Source organism: Myotis daubentonii, chromosome 3, assembly GCF_963259705.1.
Source record: "Myotis daubentonii chromosome 3, mMyoDau2.1, whole genome shotgun sequence".
In the NCBI taxonomy this organism is placed as follows: domain Eukaryota; kingdom Metazoa; phylum Chordata; class Mammalia; order Chiroptera; family Vespertilionidae; genus Myotis; species Myotis daubentonii.
Window position 1 is genome coordinate 128,685,347 of NC_081842.1, and position 20,254 is coordinate 128,705,600.

The 20,254-nt window shown below is 44.4% G+C and overlaps 1 protein-coding gene across 1 annotated transcript in view; it reads right to left on the bottom strand.

Annotated features, from left to right (window-relative positions):
- F13A1 (coagulation factor XIII A chain) overlaps positions 1-20,254 on the bottom strand; it is a 188,791-nt gene that overhangs the window by 30,020 nt on the left and 138,517 nt on the right. Inside the window, exons 9-11 of the mRNA XM_059688531.1 lie at positions 14,744-14,847; positions 12,976-13,064; positions 7,038-7,191 (exon numbers count right to left, since the gene is read on the bottom strand). Of these exons, the coding sequence (XP_059544514.1) occupies positions 7,038-7,191; positions 12,976-13,064; positions 14,744-14,847 (347 nt within the window). The remainder of the gene's footprint in view (positions 1-7,037; positions 7,192-12,975; positions 13,065-14,743; positions 14,848-20,254) is intronic.

Below are 20,254 nucleotides of genomic sequence, written 5' to 3' on the forward strand. Positions count from 1 at the left end.
GGGCCTGTCTGAGACGGGGTTGCTAAGGGGCTTGCTCTAATGGCCGTTTCTGCAGAGCCACTATATCAAGCTTCAGAAGGAAGAAGAGGTAAAATCTAGCTCTTCCCAAACTGTGCTATCAGTTGCTTCCCTCCCCAAGTCCTGGCCACGTAGCTAGAACGTGAAGATCTCTAAGCAAAGATTTTGGTAATAGTCATCACATCTGACCAGTCGATCTTCTGCATTTGAATTTTCCCCTGTTCATGGCTCTCCCCAACAAGACCTGTCTTCCTCATCGCTCTTTCCACTTGGGCCTGTCCCATCTGCTCCTGCTGAGCTGGACCTGGGCAGCTCATCCGGCCCTCCACTCTGCCCTCCATTGCCATTCGCTCCTGGCAGAGGGCAGAGATCCCTGTTTCCCAAACCGTGCACTGCACCCCATGCTCCGATCTAGCAAACTGTTAACACGCCTTCCTGCAAAAGGACTGAAGGCCAAGTTCCCTTGGGGAGCACTGGGTTCTCTAGTGCCTCCTGGATGGTCACATGTTCAACAGCCTATGAAAGGTTCTGAGATTGTGCCCTCCTGGGAGACTTGTTTAACAAGATTTCCCAGGCACCTGACACGGAACACATTGTTTTGAGGGACGCCTATTGAAAGGTGGTGCTGTTTGAGACGTGTGCTGTTTTTCGAAATATGTCTTATGTAGGGTTTCCAAAGTGGTGGTGATGGGGATGAAGGTATGGCGAGGAGAGAGGAGGAGACTAAAGACTTGCTTTGTACATGTGAGGAAGTGAGGAGTACAGGCACAGGTTAGGCCTAAGAGCCTGCTGCGGCCGAGTCCAAACTGGGCTCATGTTCCTTACAGAGCACAGGACCAAACGCTCGGCTTTGGGGGACAGGGATTGAGGAGATGTGAACAGGTAGTTGCTATGGTCTTTACCATCCTAGTTCCTTTGGCTGTGTCTCAGTGCTTGTGGCAAATAGAGAGGCAAATATTTTGGCTTCTTAGAAGTAGTCTTGGGATTGGCTAGCAAGAAAAACAACACACAAGCACTTCAAAATTAAAATGCTGGCTTTTATACTTATGCTCATTTTAAGATATGATCCTTCACTTAGTTTAAAATAAAAAGCAAAGAGGTCAAATGGTTATCATTGTGATGGGTGTTGTGGTAAGTATATATCATACACTATCTCATTTAATCCTTAGAGTAAAGCGCAGGCACTGTTATTACCATCAGTTTCCTGGTTTGTAAAACAAGGAAGCCAACCAACATCATAGGGTTGTTAGGGGGATTAGAGGTATCACATGCATAAGGATTGGCAGCTGCTAGTACTTTGCAAAGGCAAAGAAAATGCCAGCAGGTGTTGCAAACAATCGAACATGTGTATTTGTGTGTGCATGTGTATTAACAGTTGCTCTGATTGTCAAGATTGCCAGGAGATGCCAGAAACAATTTGTCTAGGATTGGCTAGAGCACATGTTTGCAGATCGATAGGGGGAGATAGTAATAAAGGGAAGGAGGGCTATGACAAGGAAAGTGCAGTGAAATACTTTAGCAGAACGCATCTGGCAGATAGCTCTGAGAGAAAGTGAGCACTGATGGCTGCCGCTTTGGATGGATACCAAATATGCATTTAGGCGAAATGCAGGGGGTAAGCAGCAGCAGCAGGAACATGGTGAGAGAGGTGCCTACTTTGCGGGGGAGAAGCTGAGCTGGATGGGATGAGGGGAGGGGTCAGTGGAGGCTTGTGGGGATAAGAAACTTTATTCGGTATCATGTCATAGATGGAGGGACCTCTAGCTTCCACCAGGGATGAGCCTGCCCCTGTGAGCAGGGGTGCCAGGCAGAGCAGGCTGAGCAGTTACAGGAAGCACAGGCCCTGACAGGAGGCAGGAGCTGCAGGCCTCCCAGAGCAGGGGAACCCCTGTTACTCTGCAGTTGTGCTTGGTGCTTTGATGTCCCATATGATTCAGGCCACGAATTCAGTGCTGGATTCAGTGCCGGGAGAGAGTGGCATACAGCCAGATTCTATTGTCTGAGACTCCTCGGTAGACCCCAGTTGGAAGGGCTGTTAACTGGGATGCAATGAAAGTGCCTTCTTCCCATTGTTTGGATCTTAACTCAAATGTCACCTTCTCCGAGTGCCCTCCCTTCCTACGTCCTGTGTAAATGTCCCTAGTCCTCTCAGCTCTCACTAACATATCACCTGGCTTTATTTCCTTTTGCCTGTACTTATCACTATGTGATGTTATTCACCTGTTACAACGCAAGCTCCATGTCCTCCAGATCTAGGACCTAGCCTGGAGCAGAAGCTCCAAAGGACTGAGGTTCGGAGAAGCCCTCTGCTTTCATCCAGACCAAACTTTCATCTTTATAATGGACTAGAGGCCCGATGCATGAAATTCGTGCACAGGTAGGGTCCCTAGGCCTGGCCAGCGATCAGGGCCAATCAGGGCCTTCTGACTGCCAGCTGGGGCCTTCCTTCATTCCAGGCCGCCCCCTGATGGTCAGCGCACATCATAGCGAACGATTGAACTCCCGGTCTCCTGGGTGAACTCCCAAGAGGACACTTTACATGTTAGCCTTTTATGTATCTAGATAACGAACAGTCCAGTGTAAGACATTTGATGTTCAATTAGGCTCACCTGTGAAAGGGCCACCTGAGTTACGACTCATTTGATATTTCATGCTCTAATGTCAGGCGCTGTACTCAGGTGAGATGCACAGCCTTTCCTGTAAGAGTCTGTATGAAGAGGGGTCACCATTCACCCAGGGGCAGGGAAGGCTTCTCAGCATTTTTCCCTCCACAGGGAGAACAAAGGCCTGGAGGCAAATGGCAGCCTGGCTTGTTAGAGGAACTGTGCAGCTCGCCTGGCTGCTACTTATGATAACTGCCCATGTGGTTAGCAGGGGCAGCGAAGGGGGCAAAAGGGCAGATGGCAGGGGCATGGCCGTGCTCTGACTGAAATGCCCTGGAGATCACAGAAGAGAGGGAGGGCTTTTAAGTAGTGTGGCAACCAGGCTCAGGTTTACATTTTAAATATGCCACTTTGGCAGCAATGCAGGGTTTAGAATGAGGGAAAGAGGATAAGAGGAAAGGGAATTGGAAGCTGTAGCAGGTATCCAGGAGAAAAGCCATCATAGCCCAAGCTAATAGTAGTGGTATGGTAGGAATAATACAATTACTAGCAGTAGCAGAAGCTTACTTTTATGGGACACTTTCTAGGTAGCAGGCACAATGCTAAGAGTTCTCCGCACATGATACCACCTGATTCTCAGAATGGCATGGAGATCAGGAGGGGCGGGGAAGGGGAGATGTTTCAGAGGGACATTCAGGTTTGCTGCTTCTGGTGGATCATGGTTTCCTTCACCGGGGCACAGAGAGGAGAAACAGACCTAGGGAGGGGAAGGGAGTGGGAGAGGTGACATTTGGGAAGGTTCCATTTCAAGTTTCTGTGGGACTTTAGGTAAGTGTGGAGCTGAAAAGTGGTCTAAATTGGGGTCAGTGACTTGGGAGTGAGCAGTGTATATGTGGACATAACACCAGCTGTAGAAAGAACCCAAGGAAATGGGCATGAAGCCAAGGATGTAAGCCCAGAATGAAGTCACATTCGGAGGGAATAAGGAAAGCAGAGCTTGGGGGTGGGGGGTGGGGTGGGGGAGAGGAGACAGAACAAAGAACCAAACAGGTTGGGATGGAACCAGGAGACACTGCAGCATAGAAACAAAGAAAACCAAATTTCAGACTTGGGATTAATAGTATGAAAAGGTGTAGGAAGGTCAGGCAAACTGAGGTCTGCAAATGTTTCTTCCACGTGGCAATCAGGTGGTCTCAGTGACCTTGAGAAGATCTTCAAGGATATGTTGGTAGCAAAATGTAGGGCACGGAGGTGAGGAATATAAGGGAAAGGAACATGGAAGGCTGCCAGGTGCAGGCAGCTCTCCCAGGACACCTGGCCATGGAGGCGAGGAGGAAGACAGTGTGGGCATGTTTGGTAGGGGATATATTGTTGAAAAAGACTTTGTAAACTCTTTAAACACTGAAATTCTTTTTTTTTTTAAATATATTTTATTGATTTTTCACAGAGAGGAAGGGAGAGAGATAGAGAGTCAGAAACATCGATGAGAGAGAAACATCGACCAGCTGCCTCCTGCACATCTCCCACTGGAGATGTGCCTGCAACCCAGGTACATGCCCTTGACCGGAATCGAACCTGGGACCTTTCAGTCCGCAGGCTGACGCTCTATCCACTAAGCCAAACCGGTTTCGGCATAAACACTGAAATTCTAATGGAAAGGAGCTAACAGAGAAGGAGAGAGAAAACTACAAGTGACAGGGGATCATTGATGGGCGATGAGGAAATGGATCCAGATACCATCATGAAGAAGATATATTGCTCAGAAGAAGTTTTAAGGATTCTGGTTTTCAAAGTTTTATAGTATAAAAGGTATAAAATTAATGTTAAGCTTTAGTTTGTCCAAGTGAAAAATGATCTATCCACAATTTAGTTAATTAAAATAGTAAATTCCTAAATATGGTAATAATTCCTTTTTTAGGTTTTTGCTCATCTCCAAACTTTAGTGGCCTCACTCAGAATCTGTGGATAGAGAAGTTTTATGAAAGATTCAATAATGAGAATCAGCATGGCAAATACACAGCCATGGATGCTGGCTGCCCCTTCCTCGAGGCCCACAACAGACATCGATAATCACCTACTCTTTCCCACTACCTTTGAGAGCAGTCTCAGCACCCTCCTCAAAACAGAACTCCACTCAGTCATTCCCAAAGCTGGAATTTGAAATGCATACACCATCTTTGATTAAGAGGCCAATTATCCATCTACCTAGGATTAAGCTCTAATCCAGAAGCAGGATGGGTGTTTCTTACAACTACCTATGGGAATTAGGGGCACTTCTGTTTAGACCAGACCCCCAGATGGTCCACCTATCTGAGCCTTGCCTTCTTGCCAAACTCTGTGGCCCAGATTGCAAATGTCTTCCTCACTCAGAGTTGGCACACTTTATTTGTTTTAATCTGTTGTCCACCCTTGGCCAAGCCCTGACTCCTTTTTTGTAGACTGCCTTTGGGTCCTTCCTTTCTTGACATCTGACCTTGATTTGGACTTCGCTGCCACCTCCACTGCTGACAGCTAATGGCATTCTGCTGTGAGGTTAGACAAGACAGCTGATGGCCTGGACAGCTCCCTGCAGGCTCACCGCTTGTTTTCTTATCTGATCAGGATTTCTTCCACACTAGGATTGTTTATCTGCAATCCTTGTCCAGCTGTCTCTTCCTAAAGAACTTCCCCATGCTTCCCCTAGCCAATTTTCATCTTTCCATCTCGGTGAGCCTCACTAACATCCTCCAGAATCCCCAAGACGGGCTTGGGATTCCCTTCTCTGTGTCCTGCACACATCCCACAACTTGGTGAGGGTTTGCTTACTGCTGGTCTCTCCAGCTAGATGGGAAGGCAGGGCCATGCATGTCTCTATTTGTACCCAGTGTTGAAAATATGGGGATAATTAATAGCAGTTGTTGAATGAATGGATGAATATTACAGCTAGTTTCTTTTATCTATTTTATGGACTTTTATTTTTCCTTTCCAAACCTTTTCGCATATAACTCCATAACAAAAGGGCATTGTTTGTTTTGTTTTATCATGCTTATTTTTTAAGCACAAAATTTTTTTTTAGATTGTTTCTATTGCTATGTCTTTGAATTTATTTTTTCCTCCCCTCATTTTAGGGGGAAAAAAGAAAGAAAAAATCTTTTGATCTATGTTGTGCAATGGAGGATATGTAACAGAAAAAAAGAATGAATCATTTTAGAAATACAGCAAAAATTCACTAGTTCAGATGACAGAAATTTTGAATTTCTAATACTATGCACAAGAGTTCTCAGTTCAGCAAACTTCCTCTTTATAGTGCAAATTGCTTTTGTAAATAAGAGTGCAGAGACTGTCTAAAATATTTAAGAGAAATTCAGCACTCCATAGCACTTCAGGAATACTGATGGATATTTAGGAATATGCTAATTATTCATCATTTTTATCTCTTCACTAAAATAAATGCCACTCCTAAGAACTCTGATGATGAATCATCTATGAAATATACTCCTCATTTCCTATCAAGATACCCAAGGTCCTCCACTTCCTGTCCACTGCTGACCTTGGGCAGTTTGTCTTCAGTCCCTGGGCACTCTGAGCCTGCAGGACCCCAAGCACCAGGTGCTTCATGATTCGGTCATGTGACCACTGTGTGGAAACCCCGGCCAGCTTTAACTGTGCTCTGTGATTCCTCTCACCCTGCTTTGCCTTTTCTGAGTCTCCTGGCTGGACTGAGTGTTCCTCTTCTTCTTATCAAAGTCCTCTCTGCACAATGATCCTGTCACTTGGCCAGGAATGGAAATTGGATCCTGCTCACTAAAATGATCCCCAGCACCAAACACTATTCCAGGCACAGAGTAGGCAATCAGTCCAGTACCAACTCAACAGTGCCATTTGAAATATTCTGCACAATAAAAGTGAACAAAACCACATTGCCATTATTTTATAATTTAAACAGGCCTTCAACTTAATTGCCTGACTAGTAAGATTGCACTGTCCTCTTAATATTGTATTACCTACCTCAAGGGATTTCCATGATCATTCAGTGGAACAATGTATGTAAGAATAGTGTGTAAAGTGCTAAACAGATGTGAATAGTTGTTTAAATTTCTGTTATTGAACTAAAATTATAATGTTTTCCAATAGAATTATTTAAAATTATTTTTGTCCTTCCATATATTCTATATGCTGTTAAAGTAGATACGACTTAAAATCAAATAATTTCACAAGCCATGTGGAGAGAATTCTAATCAAAGCAAACATACTAATGAAACTGCAATGAAAAAGTGTGGGTGTGATGTGTCTTTCACTCATGAGAATTTATGCTTCTGCTCTGACTACCTTATGCTATAAATGCCAATGCATTCTCTGGGACACATCTCATAGTGACCTTGGTAAGTACAAAATGGACTTGGGCAAAGAAATTGTCATTCAATTATAGTAAATTACCTTCTTGGAATTTGTAGTTATCAGTAATATCCTTCATGCCATCTCCTCCAATTTGTTTGGTCACAATTAATTTCCCAACGTGGGTGGTATCAACAGCTTCCACCACATGAGTGCCATCTTTTTTAGCTGTAATGTAAACAAGATCACTGTTGACCTGAAAACAGGAAAAGAGAGCATTAGCTGTCATAAAGTGTCCTTGTTACCAAAATCTCTACCTCTCAATGGTGTAGTCATCTATTACCCCTAGAGTTGGTATGTTTCTCCAACACACTGGATTCATAGGGATAAACTCATTTTAAAACTATTCTAGCCAAAACCGGTTTGGCTCAGTGGATAGAGCGTCGGCCTGCAGACTGAAAGGTCCCAGGTTTGATTCCGGTCAAGGGCATATATCTTGGTTGTGGGCACATCCCCAGTAGGAGATGTGCAGAAGGTAGCTGATCGATGTTTCTCTCTCATCGATGTTTCTGACTCTCTATCTATCTCCCTTCCTCTCTGTAAAAAAAATCAATAAAAAATATTTTTTTAAAAAAAACTATTCTATATGGGAATCTAGTCTAGATTACTTATCAGGTATTTTAAATTAAGAATATTTAGAAATGGGACTATCAGCTGTCTAAACATCAATCACTTCTTTCTCCCCTTTTTTCTTTTCTTTTATCCTCTTATTATCTATATATTATATATATATATATATATATATATATATATATATATATATAGAGAGAGAGAGAGAGAGAGAGAGAGAGAGAGAGAGAGAGAAACATTACCTGCCATACATGCCCAGGCAAAAGATCAAACCCACAACCTAGATATGTGCCCTGACTCACAATGGAACCTGAAACATTTTGGTGTACAGGACAATGCTCCAACCAACTGAGCCACCCGGCGAAAGCTCTTTCCTTTTTTCTTGCTGGTAAATCCCACCTCTTAAGAGAGAGCTGAAAGTACCATGTCTGTTACTTGCTTTCCCAGACTTCTTTTAAGCTAGCAGTAACTGTGTGACCTACTTCTAGGAAAATGAGAATCTCAGTTGGGTGGCTTCTGGGAATGACTTTTTATAAAATGAGAGCAGTACTTGGAGAGTTTGCCCTGCTCATCCTGCTTTTGAATGTTTTCATGTGAAGGGAAGTGACACTTGGAGCTGCTTTAATCATCCCGAGACAGTGAAAAGCAACATTGCCAACAATACAAAGATGGTAGAGTAGAATGATAAGAAACATTTGAAGGCTTCACGACGCTGTTAAATGGCTAAGCCAACCTTGGGATACCTGCTTCAGGTGTGCGTCCCATGGCATGAGCCACTTCTCACTCCTGGGGACTGTGAATGAGTGATGTTCCCAATGTCCTGTCCTCAACAGTCCCCCTCAACTCCTATAGCCTCCTTCCTACAGCCTCTCTTACGTAGCCAGCCCATCTCGTATTTGGTTTCCCTCTTTTCCGACTGCCTTCTACTTTCCCCAGGGTTACTATCGTTTTTAAAGAACCGCCCTTCTTATGATGTGCTTGAAGTAGAACAGCTTCGGTTTTGTCATTTTTGCTCTAGAGCCCATTTGTTCATTTTCTGTGGTGCAGGGTATCCTCCAACACCATATTTTAGATAAATATTTTTTCCTACCAGCCTTAATCTGTGCATAGTAATTGGGAATAGGGGTGTGGGTGATCTTAGCCTTGGTCTCTAAGGACACATCTGTGCTCTTGGTGGTCTTCCTCATGCTTTCATTGCTGTCCTTTGAGTCTCAGCCTTCTCTTAATTTCTTGGCCTCAGTCTCCATTTGAAGTGATGACCGAGTCAAGATAAGGAAAATTTTAACAATTTCCATGTCTTCATTGTCTAGCTCTACAGTGGAATAGGAAGAACAGAGGATGCTGGAAGAAATATAGGACCCAGGCTGTGTAACTTTAGGCAAGTTACTGAATCTCTGGTTTTAATAATACTGCCTTCACAGGGCTGGTAGGTAGATCAGCACTACTTATGAAAACCCTATGTTTAAGGCCAATTTCTTTAGAATGGAAGGAATCTTAGTGATCACCTAGTCCTTTCTCCACATTTGAAGGGACTGTGGTCATGCAGAGCCTGGCATCCCACCTTGGAATCTAGTGCTATTTTCAGCACATCACAGCCTTGCCTCAGGGTCAGGCACAGGCACAGGCACAGGCACAGGCACTTTCTGCACAGCCTGAGTGAGGTTCAGGCCCCCAGGGACTCAGCAAAGGTGGGTTGGGGCAGAAGGCTGCAGCGGCCTCTCTGCAAACTCCTGTCTGTGCCCATGGAGTGGACACACATGTCCACTGCTGCCAGAGGCTGTGCTTTCCACCACAAAGGATGGGGCCTTTCTTCAGAACCCAGGACAGAGTTTTCTTTGTTCATCGGTTCCCAAGTGGAGATAACTGTGTGTCACATAGCTATGTAGGGAAGGTGGTGGTCCTCTGAGGACACATGTGGCAGTGGGTACCTGCCTGGTCCACCAGCTTTCCCGGCCCACCTGCTGTAAACCTCCCTGTGCTCACCATTCCTGCAGCCTGCAGCTGGCCGTGCGCCAGGCCCTGTGTGCCTCATCTCCCGCTAGTGGTTGGGAGTGCCATTTGGCCCTTATCTCTCTGAGATACTGTTCTTAGCAGTGTACTCAGTGTCAGCTTTTGTTGGCTTGCCTGCTTGACTCCTTCATTCATTCAACAAGTATTTATTCATGACTACTATGTCCAGAACTTGCTTTCAGCAATGAGAAGCCAGGGAGAGAAATAACACTAAGACTGGATAGAAGGATAAAAACAACAGAGCACAGAGCAGATTATAATATTGTAGGAGGGGTGGGTGAGTGAGGGCCTCTTTGAGGAGGTGACCGGAACAGAGACCAGGATACAGTGAGAGAGCAGAACATTCCCCTAACACAGTGGTCGGCAAACTGCGGCTCGTGAGCCACATGCGGCTCTTTGGCCCCTTTAGCGTGGCTCTTCCACAAAATACTGGCTCTTCCACAAAATACCGACTTCTGCACATGGGCCACGACGTTTCAATCGCACTGTATGTGCGCGCCCGCACATGGTATTTTGTGGAAGAGCCACGCTCAAGGGGCCAAAGAGCCACATGTGGCTCACGAGCCACGGTTTGCTGACCACGGCGTAAGAAGGGGAAGAGCTTTCATACCAAAAGGAATGGTGTGTGTCCAGACTGAAATGAGAGCGTGTTTGGATGTTTCCAGGAGAGTAAGGTCAGTGTGGCTGAAGGGAAATGAGCAGGGGATGAGAGTGAAGGGGAAGCCAGGGGCCAGATCACACCAAATCTTGTAAAGACTGATGTCCAATTTTATTTTAAGGGTGATGGGAATCTGTTAGATGGTTGGAGGCAGGGTGGTGACAGGTTTTTATTTACATTTTAAAAAGATAATTCTGGCTGATTTGTGGAGAATAGATAGGAAAGGGGGTAAGAAAGGAGGAGGGAGATGAATTAACAGACAATTCCACAGGGCTCAGAGCTGTACAGAGCTCAGAGGGTAATGATGAGGATCATAGACAGGGTTGATGAATGACAGTTTTTAAAGGCATTTCTGGCGAGATGCCTGAGGAAGGTTAATAAGAGAAGCCAAGATGATTTCCAAGTTTTATGTTATTTGAATGAATGGAAGAATTATTTCGGATCAGAAGAGAAGGTGCCAGAAAATGGGCTGCATCTAACAAGTGGTAGCGAAATAAATAACTTTGGATTGAGAATAAAGAATCTGAGAGAGGCAGCTGCACAGCTTGTCGCAGAGGACTGATGGCCTAGCGCTGGGGAAGGAGCTGGTCACTGTGGCCCTGAGGGATCCGTCATGACTGCTGCAAACCCAGCCCAGTGCCAGGGAGGGGAGGCAGGCGTGTGTGTGTGTGTGTATGTGCACCTGTGCATGCATGTGTGTGCACGCACGTGTGTGGGTGTGAGTGGAGTGGTGTGAAGGAGACCACAGATCCAAGCAGAGGAAGCTAAGCTAGCAGAGAAGCCGCTGCCCCTGAGAGCTTAGTGATGGCGGAATTCAGAAGACGACTGCAGACTTCCAGGACTGTCCCGCTCCCTTCTCACCTCTTTGGAGGCCTGAGGACACCACTATTTGGAGAGAGAAAAGGTAGAGGGCCCTTCAGAACTGAGAAAGGCACCCAGCACCAGCACCGAGGGCATGAGAAGGCAGGCAGCAGGGAGAGAAGTAAGCTTTAAGCCCTGAGAGGAATCTGTAAAAGCTAAGGATAAATTTCCAAAATAGAGGAGGAGAGTAAAGGGGCAGAGGTAAGATGTTTTCCCCCCTGCCCCCTCTTATTTGGGCTTCTGCTCTCACTAAAGGAGGAGGGCGAAAAACTCAGTGAGCGTGATGCTGGCTCTGGCCAGAAGTGAGTGGGGAGTGACCAGGACCGTCAGCATCCAGAGGGTAAGGAGGGCAGACTCCAGCGGGTGCGGCCTGTGGGGAGAGGCCAACACCCCCAGGCAGGAGGTGGGAGTGGGAAGAGAGGATGAGGTCCAAAGCCTGAGTTATGGAGGCGCCCCCATGGGGTCTGACTTTAGGTTCCCTCGGGAAAAGATTCTTCAGACCCTATTTAACAGCTCACACAGCTCTTATAAATGACTCGGCCCTGGAGCTCAGCCTGTGCAGGAGCAACAAACATACACTCTGTCAGACAAGTCTGCAGCAGTGAGAGGAGTAATTATAATCTGCACACCCCGATGACACCCATAACCCCTGATCTATATTTAATAATAGCAAGAGCGTTTGCATTAACAGCTATTAGGCAATTTGCTCTTGGAGGGAGGCTCCTTCCTCTCTCCTTCTTTGCAGCAGTCAAGCATAATGAAAATATAAAACAAGGCTTTGTGAATTTTAGAGTGATTTCCTATTAAGAGGTTCTTGTAGCATCATAAACTCTCAGATGGCAGCTGGGAGGTTTGGATAAATCTTCAAATCCCAAAGTGAAATGGAGGGAATAAAATCCAAACATGGCAACGCCTGCTCTCCCGGCTTCTAGCAACTGCGATGGGAGGTGTGGTGGAAGACACCCTGCTCGTTCTGTGTATTTCCCGTTTCCGATGGTGCTGTCTAAATATTCACTTTTATTGCACTTCCTAAACACTTTCCAGTCTTGCCTCCTTCTCCGCCCTCCATTGCCTTTTGCCCAGTCCCCTCTGTGGAGACTCCTTTACACGGTGAAGTGCCACTTCTCAGGACCTAAGTTCCTCAGTCCAGTTCCTTAGCTGTCATCGCTGACACCTGCTGACGCATCACTTTTTGTGAGCCTGCATGGAGAGGTTTCCTGTCCCCACACACCATTGGGCTGCCACTGGTCATCCTCCCTGCCTGAAATGCTTCCCTTCCTCTGGCTTCTTTCTGAGCTCCTTTGCTGATCACCTCTCGAGACTTGGCTCTCACACTAACCCCCGAGGGAACACCCAGACGCTCCTTCCAGGGCTCCTGCCGCCGGCATCTCCTCTTACTGTGGCTGTCGCGAAGGTGTCCCTCCTGTCTGTCCCCACGTCACCCCCCACCCTAGACATGGTCTTTGGTGTCCTACTTCAGTTCCCAGCCCATATTATTCAGTTAATGAATCTGTATATATAAATGCAGACCAGTTATCACCTACATAACTCATCGGCCAGTTCCATAGCATCTCTTGTACTATTACTAGTATTATTTAACTTGTGATGTGTTCATGTACTCCATCTCCCATAAAGAATCAAGTTTCTTAAGGACATGGGCCTCACATATTAATAATAGTTACTCATTCTAGTCCCAGAGTATGACGATTAGTAAAGCAATTTCTTCTGAGGGGGAAAATCTCAAAACATCCAGGAAAGAAAATGTTAGCTAAGAGCTGCATGTAGAATGAAGAGCCCGGGTTGGAACGATGTCAGTGCTCTATTGTTTGAGGCGTTGAGAGGTGGGGAGGAAAGCAGCATGTTCCCCGGCTTCCCACTTACCTCTGCAAAAACGAAGGGTGCATCAAACTGGAAGCAAACGTGGCCATGCTTAATGGCTTGAACAGAGGCCGGGCCACACCGGTACATGCCTGCATCACACAGAGGAGAGAGTGTGAGTATTCACGTCTGTCCTGACACAGGGCAGGTGTGACATGGAAGCGGCTCTACAGAGGCGACTGTGTCATTGATTTAGCCCAGATGCTTTCCATGCCAGAGGGCAGGTGACCAGTGTGTGCAATCAGGATGGTTTCCTTGGAAACGCCTCCTCAATCCAAAATTTGAAGCCATAAAAAATTGCAGGGCATCACCATTCCCATGTGTATTCCTCCACCTACCAACACAACCTTGAGGGTGGGTGCCAGGCTGTTGGCTCACATAACATTTATGCTTTCACAGTGGGAGTCTGCAATGTTGGGAATGATGATGTCCTCAGTAGTTGTGTTGTTGATTTGTGTTTTGGAAATTTGTGCACCTGAAACCTGTATAATTTTGTTACCCAGTGTCACCCCAATAAATTCAATAAAAAGGAAGACAAGCAAAAAGAAAAAGACAAAAAAACATGTCAAGTTTGGCTGAAGAAATCAGATACTAGCCACACATTGACCAATGTGCCATCTGTACTGACGAAGTCAATAGGCCCACGTATACATTTACAAAATTTTTAAACTTTAACCAGCGATCATTAGTTAATAAGAGATTTGCTGCTATTAGTCATTCTGGAGTCTCATTAAGATATAGGGTGGGCAAGAATAAGTTTACAGTTGTGAGTGTGTGAAACATGGTGTTTGTTCTGGTATTACTATTACTTATTAATTATTGTATAACTTTCCATCCAAACAGCTATAAACCTCCTTTGCCCCACCCTCTATAATCCAGAACACCAGGAAGCATTGAACTTTCTCCTTTAGAACGCACTAAGACTCTCTTGTAAGATCAACCGAAGGACTTGTATGCATGCATATAAGCATAGCCAATGGACATAAGACACTGGGGGGTAGGGGAGGCCAGGGGATTGTCAAGGGCAGGGGAAAAAAAAGGACACACAAGCAATAAAACAATAAAAAAAATAAAAAAAGACTCTCTTGCAATTGCATGATGAATGTTTATGTGTGCGTGTATGTACACACACACACACACACACACACACACACCAGTATCTCAGATCAACACCTGAGGAAATAAATATAATGTCCCCAGGACACTCACTACCTTGTATCACCACATTAAAGATTAATGGAGGCTTATGATGTGAGTTTATAAAAATCCAGGGAGGTCATACTTCCACTCATTGCTTAGCATAATTTGCAAGTTAGACAACAAATACCCACACTCTCAAGTTTTGAAAGAAATCATGCAATATAAAGAGAACCTGGTTCTGGGAAAACACCAGTGTTTTTAGTCCTCTATTTTCTCTCCTGCCTTATTTCTTCCCACTGTGTACCAGGAAGGGTAGAGGTAAGTTTTACAGCCTAAAGTGCTGACACAGATGTTTTTCTCCTGTCTTCAAAACTGCTTATCAGAGCAGAAGTAGAAGAATTATATATGTTAAGTTTTATGCTCTTTTTCTGAAAGTTATAAAGTAATCTGGGAAAAGGCAACCATTGAATTGAAATGAAACCTGACTGGCAGGGGCTAGTACTGTGTGTGAGCACAGGGAGCATGCTTCTGCTGCAGGTTTCCCCTGGGAGTGTTTCCCACACAGCAAGTGCAATCACAAAAGCAACATGAAAATCAGCAAACAGTTCCCTCGAGAGAGGATGCAGGTTACCGTCACTGTTTTCCTGGGGGGTGCTGTCCACCGCCTGCCAGCCTCCAAATCCAACGGGAAGATCAGGCCTCGTCATCCAGGCTTCATTCCAGCAGTGGTAGTTCCTGGGAAAACACCACTCCAGTGAGATTAAACTTCCCATCACACTCAATGCTCCAAAACATAAAAAAGTGACCCCAAATCCTGAGGATATGCCATCTACTAATTGTTGGACTCGATTAAACTAAATCCAGGGCTTCCAGAGATGTCCTGGGTTCTAGACTTGTGTTTGCAGGGCAGATCCATTCCCATTGGTATCCCTAGGGACACTCACATGGCTGGACATAGCTCCTCTCCTGCTAATATCAGTTTCAAGGCCCCCTAGAGATACTCTAGTCCGTGCATTAAGCAGTTTTGATCATAACCATTCTCGGCTGCCTAATGAAACAGAACTTACTATCTGTTAAGGGGGTAGGAACGAAGTTACTTGAAAACAAAATATGTACATCTTTGAGTATTTTTATATTTATGTACATTAAATTTATAAAAAGCATATCCCTTGTAACAATTAAGCAATAAAATGCCTGTGTTTAGATTATTGCCATGGAAACTATATAATTAACTCCTGATTATAATTGTCTATAATTTGTGGCAAATTTCCATTTTCTCTTCAACAAGGTGGAAAGGTTATCAGGGCAAGTGTGTCTTTACCCTTTATCAAACAAAGGTGGGCAACCCACAAGCTAAGGGCCATGCAAAACTGTTCACAACTTTGCATATGACCCTGGAGGCAAGAGCATGGAAAATAATGTCATCATGAATTGTATTATTATGTCCTTGAAAAGACCTGAAATTATGTGACAGTACAGAAACAAATGAGCACCTGAACCCGACGACACGACAGAAAATCCTCATAGAGGAGCTACAGTTAGCGGTGGGGCGGTCGTTTCCGCGGTGTTTGTTTATAGCACTGATGAATTTCAGATCCAGCTACCACCCAGCCTTTTCCTAAATGTCCTTCAACATTAGTAACTCATGCATCTCCCCATCTCTCTCTAGAACAGCTCAATGTTTATTGGCTCCATTCAGAGGTATTTATTTAATTATGCACCCATTATGTGTCAGGCACCACGCTAGGTACTGGAGATTCAACAAAGATCAAGACATAGGTTTTGCTCCTAAGTAGCATCACAATCTAGGAGAAATGGCAAACATGTAAACCAATTAGTCAAACATTTCATAGGCTTAAACAATATATTCCATGTAAAGCACTTTACGTCTGGCACATGGTAAATGCTCAGAAATGGTAACTCGGAGATGTTTAAAAATAATTGATGTGATGCATGCTACACAGGAAATTCATCTGAGATGCAATACGTCTCAGTGGGAAACTCTTAGGGCATAAGGGAAGGCTTCACAGCAGAAGTCACCTTTGAACTGAGTCCTGAAGTTTAGCAGGTCAGCAAAAGGAGGAAGAACAAAGTTGTGGAGGCATGAACTAGCCAACACGGTGTATTGGGGAACTCTATGCGGTCCTTGTGGTTGGAGGGAAGCTTGTTTGTGTATTTGTGTGTGAGAGAGAAGAGAGATGGCAGGTGAGGGTGGACAGGAAATCACAACACTGAGTGCCAGGCACCGTCCTAAAGCCTTTCTGTATGTTAGCACATCGGATGTTCCTAGCACCCTATCAGAAGGGTACTGTTATTTATTATCCCCAGTTTACAAGGAGGAAACCGAAGCGCATAGAGGTTAAGACTCTTTCCCAAGGTCACACACAGCTAGTTGGTAATACAACTCCAGGGTCCATGCTCTTAAACACTGAGTTATGCCATAGATAAAAGTGAGGTTGTGAAATCCCTTTATCCCAAGTGAAATATTTGGGCTTTATTCTTAGGAAAGTTAAATTTGCGGTTCTGTATTTGTGAAAGGTATGTGAAGAGGCAATATGGGAGATTGAACCAAGTTACCCCCTCCCCCCCCACACACACACCAAAATAATGCAATAGTTGCAATGGATCAAAAATCTGTTCACTAAAGAGGTGGTTTTCACAGTGGAGAGGGAGAGGAGCCACTGGGAGGTTCAACTGCTGTCTTATGGAGATGTGGAGGAACCAGATGAGCTGAGGAAGTCTTTCACATTTGCAGTATGATGGTTCTGTTTACCAAGAGTGAATGAAGGAGGAAGGGAAGAAGGTTTGTGTGAAGGAGGTGGTGCTGGATGGGTGACAAGTTCGTTTAGGATATGATGAACTTGAGTGCCTGTGGCAAATCCAGGAGATGAAACCCAAGAGGGATTTTTATATACACATGTGACACTCAGGATTTGATGAGGAGGAAGCCCCTGGCATCTTTACTGATGATGGAGGAGAGTGAGGGAAAGAGCCAGACTAGGAGTGAGTGGGAAGGGGAGAGGTGCAGTGTAGATTTCTCAGCCAAAAGTGATCTAGACTGTGAAAGGAAGAAGAGAAGATAGGGCAATGGCTAGAAAGAATGCAATGTAGGGAAGATTGTTTTGCTTATTTTTACATTAGGAGAGATTGTCATGCTTTTAGAGAAACAAATCAGTCAAGAAAGAGTGAGAATAGAAGAAAAACAAGGAGCCTTGGCCTAATGGCTCAGTTGATTGGAGTATAGTTTCTTCTACCAAAAGGTTGCAGGTTTGATTCCCAAGCAGGGCATATACCTAGGTTGCAGGTTCCATCCCTGGTTTGGGCACATAGGGGGAGGCAACTGTTGGAAGTTTCTCTCACACATCAATGTTTCTCTCTCTCTCTATTCCTCTCTCTCAAAAATTAATAAAAACATATCCTTCCGTGAGGATTTAAAAAAAAAAGAAAAAGAAAGAAAGAATAAAGAGGGATGGAAAAAAGAAGGCTCCAATAAGGAGGATGCAAGGGGTCAAAACAGAACCATGGACAGGTGTGGGGAGTGAGGCATTGGCTGCCGGGAGGGAGGTGCAGATGTTCTAGTACAGTGGTCGGCAAACCACGGCTCGTGAGCCACATGTGGCTCTTTGGCCCCTTGAGTGTGGCTCTTCCACAAAATACCCATGCGGGCGTGCACGTAAAGTGCTAAGTTGACTTAAAACTTTAAGTAAAGTTTATTAAGTTAATTTTAGGGAACACTGTGGAATGAAAGAAGATATAGTGTCAAGGATTGAGAAAGGTATGTTGAGATGGTTTGGACATATAGAGAGGATGAATGAAAGGAGATAGACGAAACAAGTATACAAGACAAGTGTGGATGGGAGAGTTGGAAGGGGTCAACCTCAGCGAATGTACCTCAATCAGATTGAGGACATTTTTAGCAAAGGCCAGCTTAGGAGTACCCTAATTAAGTTAATAACAATGTACCTACCTATATAGTTTAAGTTTAAAAAATGTGGCTCTCAAAAGAAATTTCAATCATTGTACTGTTGATATTTGGCTCTGTTGACTAATGAGCTTGCACACCACTGCTCTAGTAGATCAGGGTGGGGTATAGAGGTACTGGGGTAGGAACATGAGGTTGGCTCTACTTGAGAGCCTCTGTCTTTGCTCTGAAGCTGGGAGAAAGGTCGCCATATTAAACAATGACTGCTGCCTTCCTTTAGAACGGTGAAGGTTGCACTATAGACAGAGAGATCCAGAAAACGAAGCAATAAAACATTTGCAATCCCACATGGACACAGTCTTGCTTCTTACACAACATGTGCTGCTTACCAACCCTGACTTTCACCAAGACACCGCCACCCTAGATGAAAAGGCTCCAGAATCTCCTGATTTAAATTTAAGTACCTTGGGCAAGGTTAAGTCTTAAACAAGATAAACAAGATTTGCAGTAAAGATCTCAGACAAAAACTTTTATTTGAGGATGATATTGTTTCCTATAACCAGGAGATGGGTAAAGTTTTATTTTCTCTCATTATGATATCTAAGTAGCTATTTGCGATCTCTTCCACTTTAAGCTATGACTGAGGCCTTATTTGTATATTTAGGGTGGAAGAGTTTACTAAAAGGATTGGGAACTTGTAGGCAGTGGGAGAGATGGACAGAACTAATTATGTGCTGTCCACCTCACCCAGTGCCTATGAGTTCCAGTGGGGTTGGGTTCTAGTCAATGCTTGGAAAGCCAATGGTTGGGCTCCCAGAATGGTGGTGAGCAGAGGGAGAGGATGATATCTCTGAAGCAATGAGCCTTACTTCCAGCATGCTGTTCCCTGTTCAGCAATGGCCAGGGGAATGAGGGTTCCCTTTTGGCTGGATGTTAAGTATTTCTGGGTATACGTACTCACCTTTTATATTTCAAGCTCCTCCATGAAACAGGCTGATAATTACAGACATTTCCCAACTTTCCAGGTCGGGAAATATACATGCTTCCTATTTATAGCTTCATTATCTAGATGCTCAGTAGTCTTTCTGCTTTCATCCTGCAGTCTCATCGCATGTGTAGAGTGTGTGGCTTCAATTTGGGGCTCTGTCTTGTTCACCATCATGTTCCCAGCACCAGAGCCAGCCCTTGGGAGGCGCTCACAAAGTCATGGTTGCTTAAAATGTCAGGCAGGTGTAATTAAACCTTTGTTTTTAAGAGTCAAAGTTTTATATTTTTTTCAGAGCTTCATTTGAAGCCTGACTTTGCACTATACCATTGAAATGTGCAGTGTCCCTTTAAAGTTAAAAAATACATAAACTCTCAAAGTTATTTATTTCCCTTGTTGCCTTGTAGCAATGTCAAAATTAAAACAAAGCCCCCATTTCACTGAGTGCTGTTATTTAATCAGGTTGAAGATAACTTTTTTGGGGTGGATAATGATGGAGGTGACTAGTGAAGAACACATTTTTGCTTTATGTCATTTCCTGTACACTTCCTGCAGTGACAGTGATTTCTGGGGAGCCTTTCAATTAGGCAGTTTCACTACAAAGGACCCAGAAAGTCTCCACCAAAGGCAGCACCTCGCTAGAAAAATAGCACCATGTATTGCTTGGAGACCCTTGGAGCCAAAGGTTATCCTTTGACTCAGTAAACCCCTTTCGTTGGAATTTGCACACAGGAAATAATCACGGATGCAATGGGAAGTACATAAGAATGTTCATCCTTGCATTATTTGTAAGAAGGAACAATCGCAAACAGCCCAACTGTCCAATATGTGATTAGTGATCTGAAACACAAGATAGAAAACTATTCAGCCATACAAATGCAGATTTATGTTTATTAGGCAGAAAAGATATCTGTGGTATATTAATTTTTTAAAAGCACACTACAGAACACCATATACAATGTACATGTAAAGTGTGAAAGGCAGAATTTTAAATGACCCTCACTCTTGTATAATTTTCTCCCCTTGAAATCTATGAATAAGATGGGATATCACTCCTGAGATTATGTTACTTTACATGGCAAAGAGGATTTTTCAGATATAATTCAGGCAATTAATCTGTTGCCTTTGAGTTAATTAAATGGGAGATTACCAAGGTGGGCCTCACTTAATCAGGTGAGTCCTTTAAATGAGCCTAGAGGTCAGAGACAGAACAAGCCAGAGACATTCAAAGCATC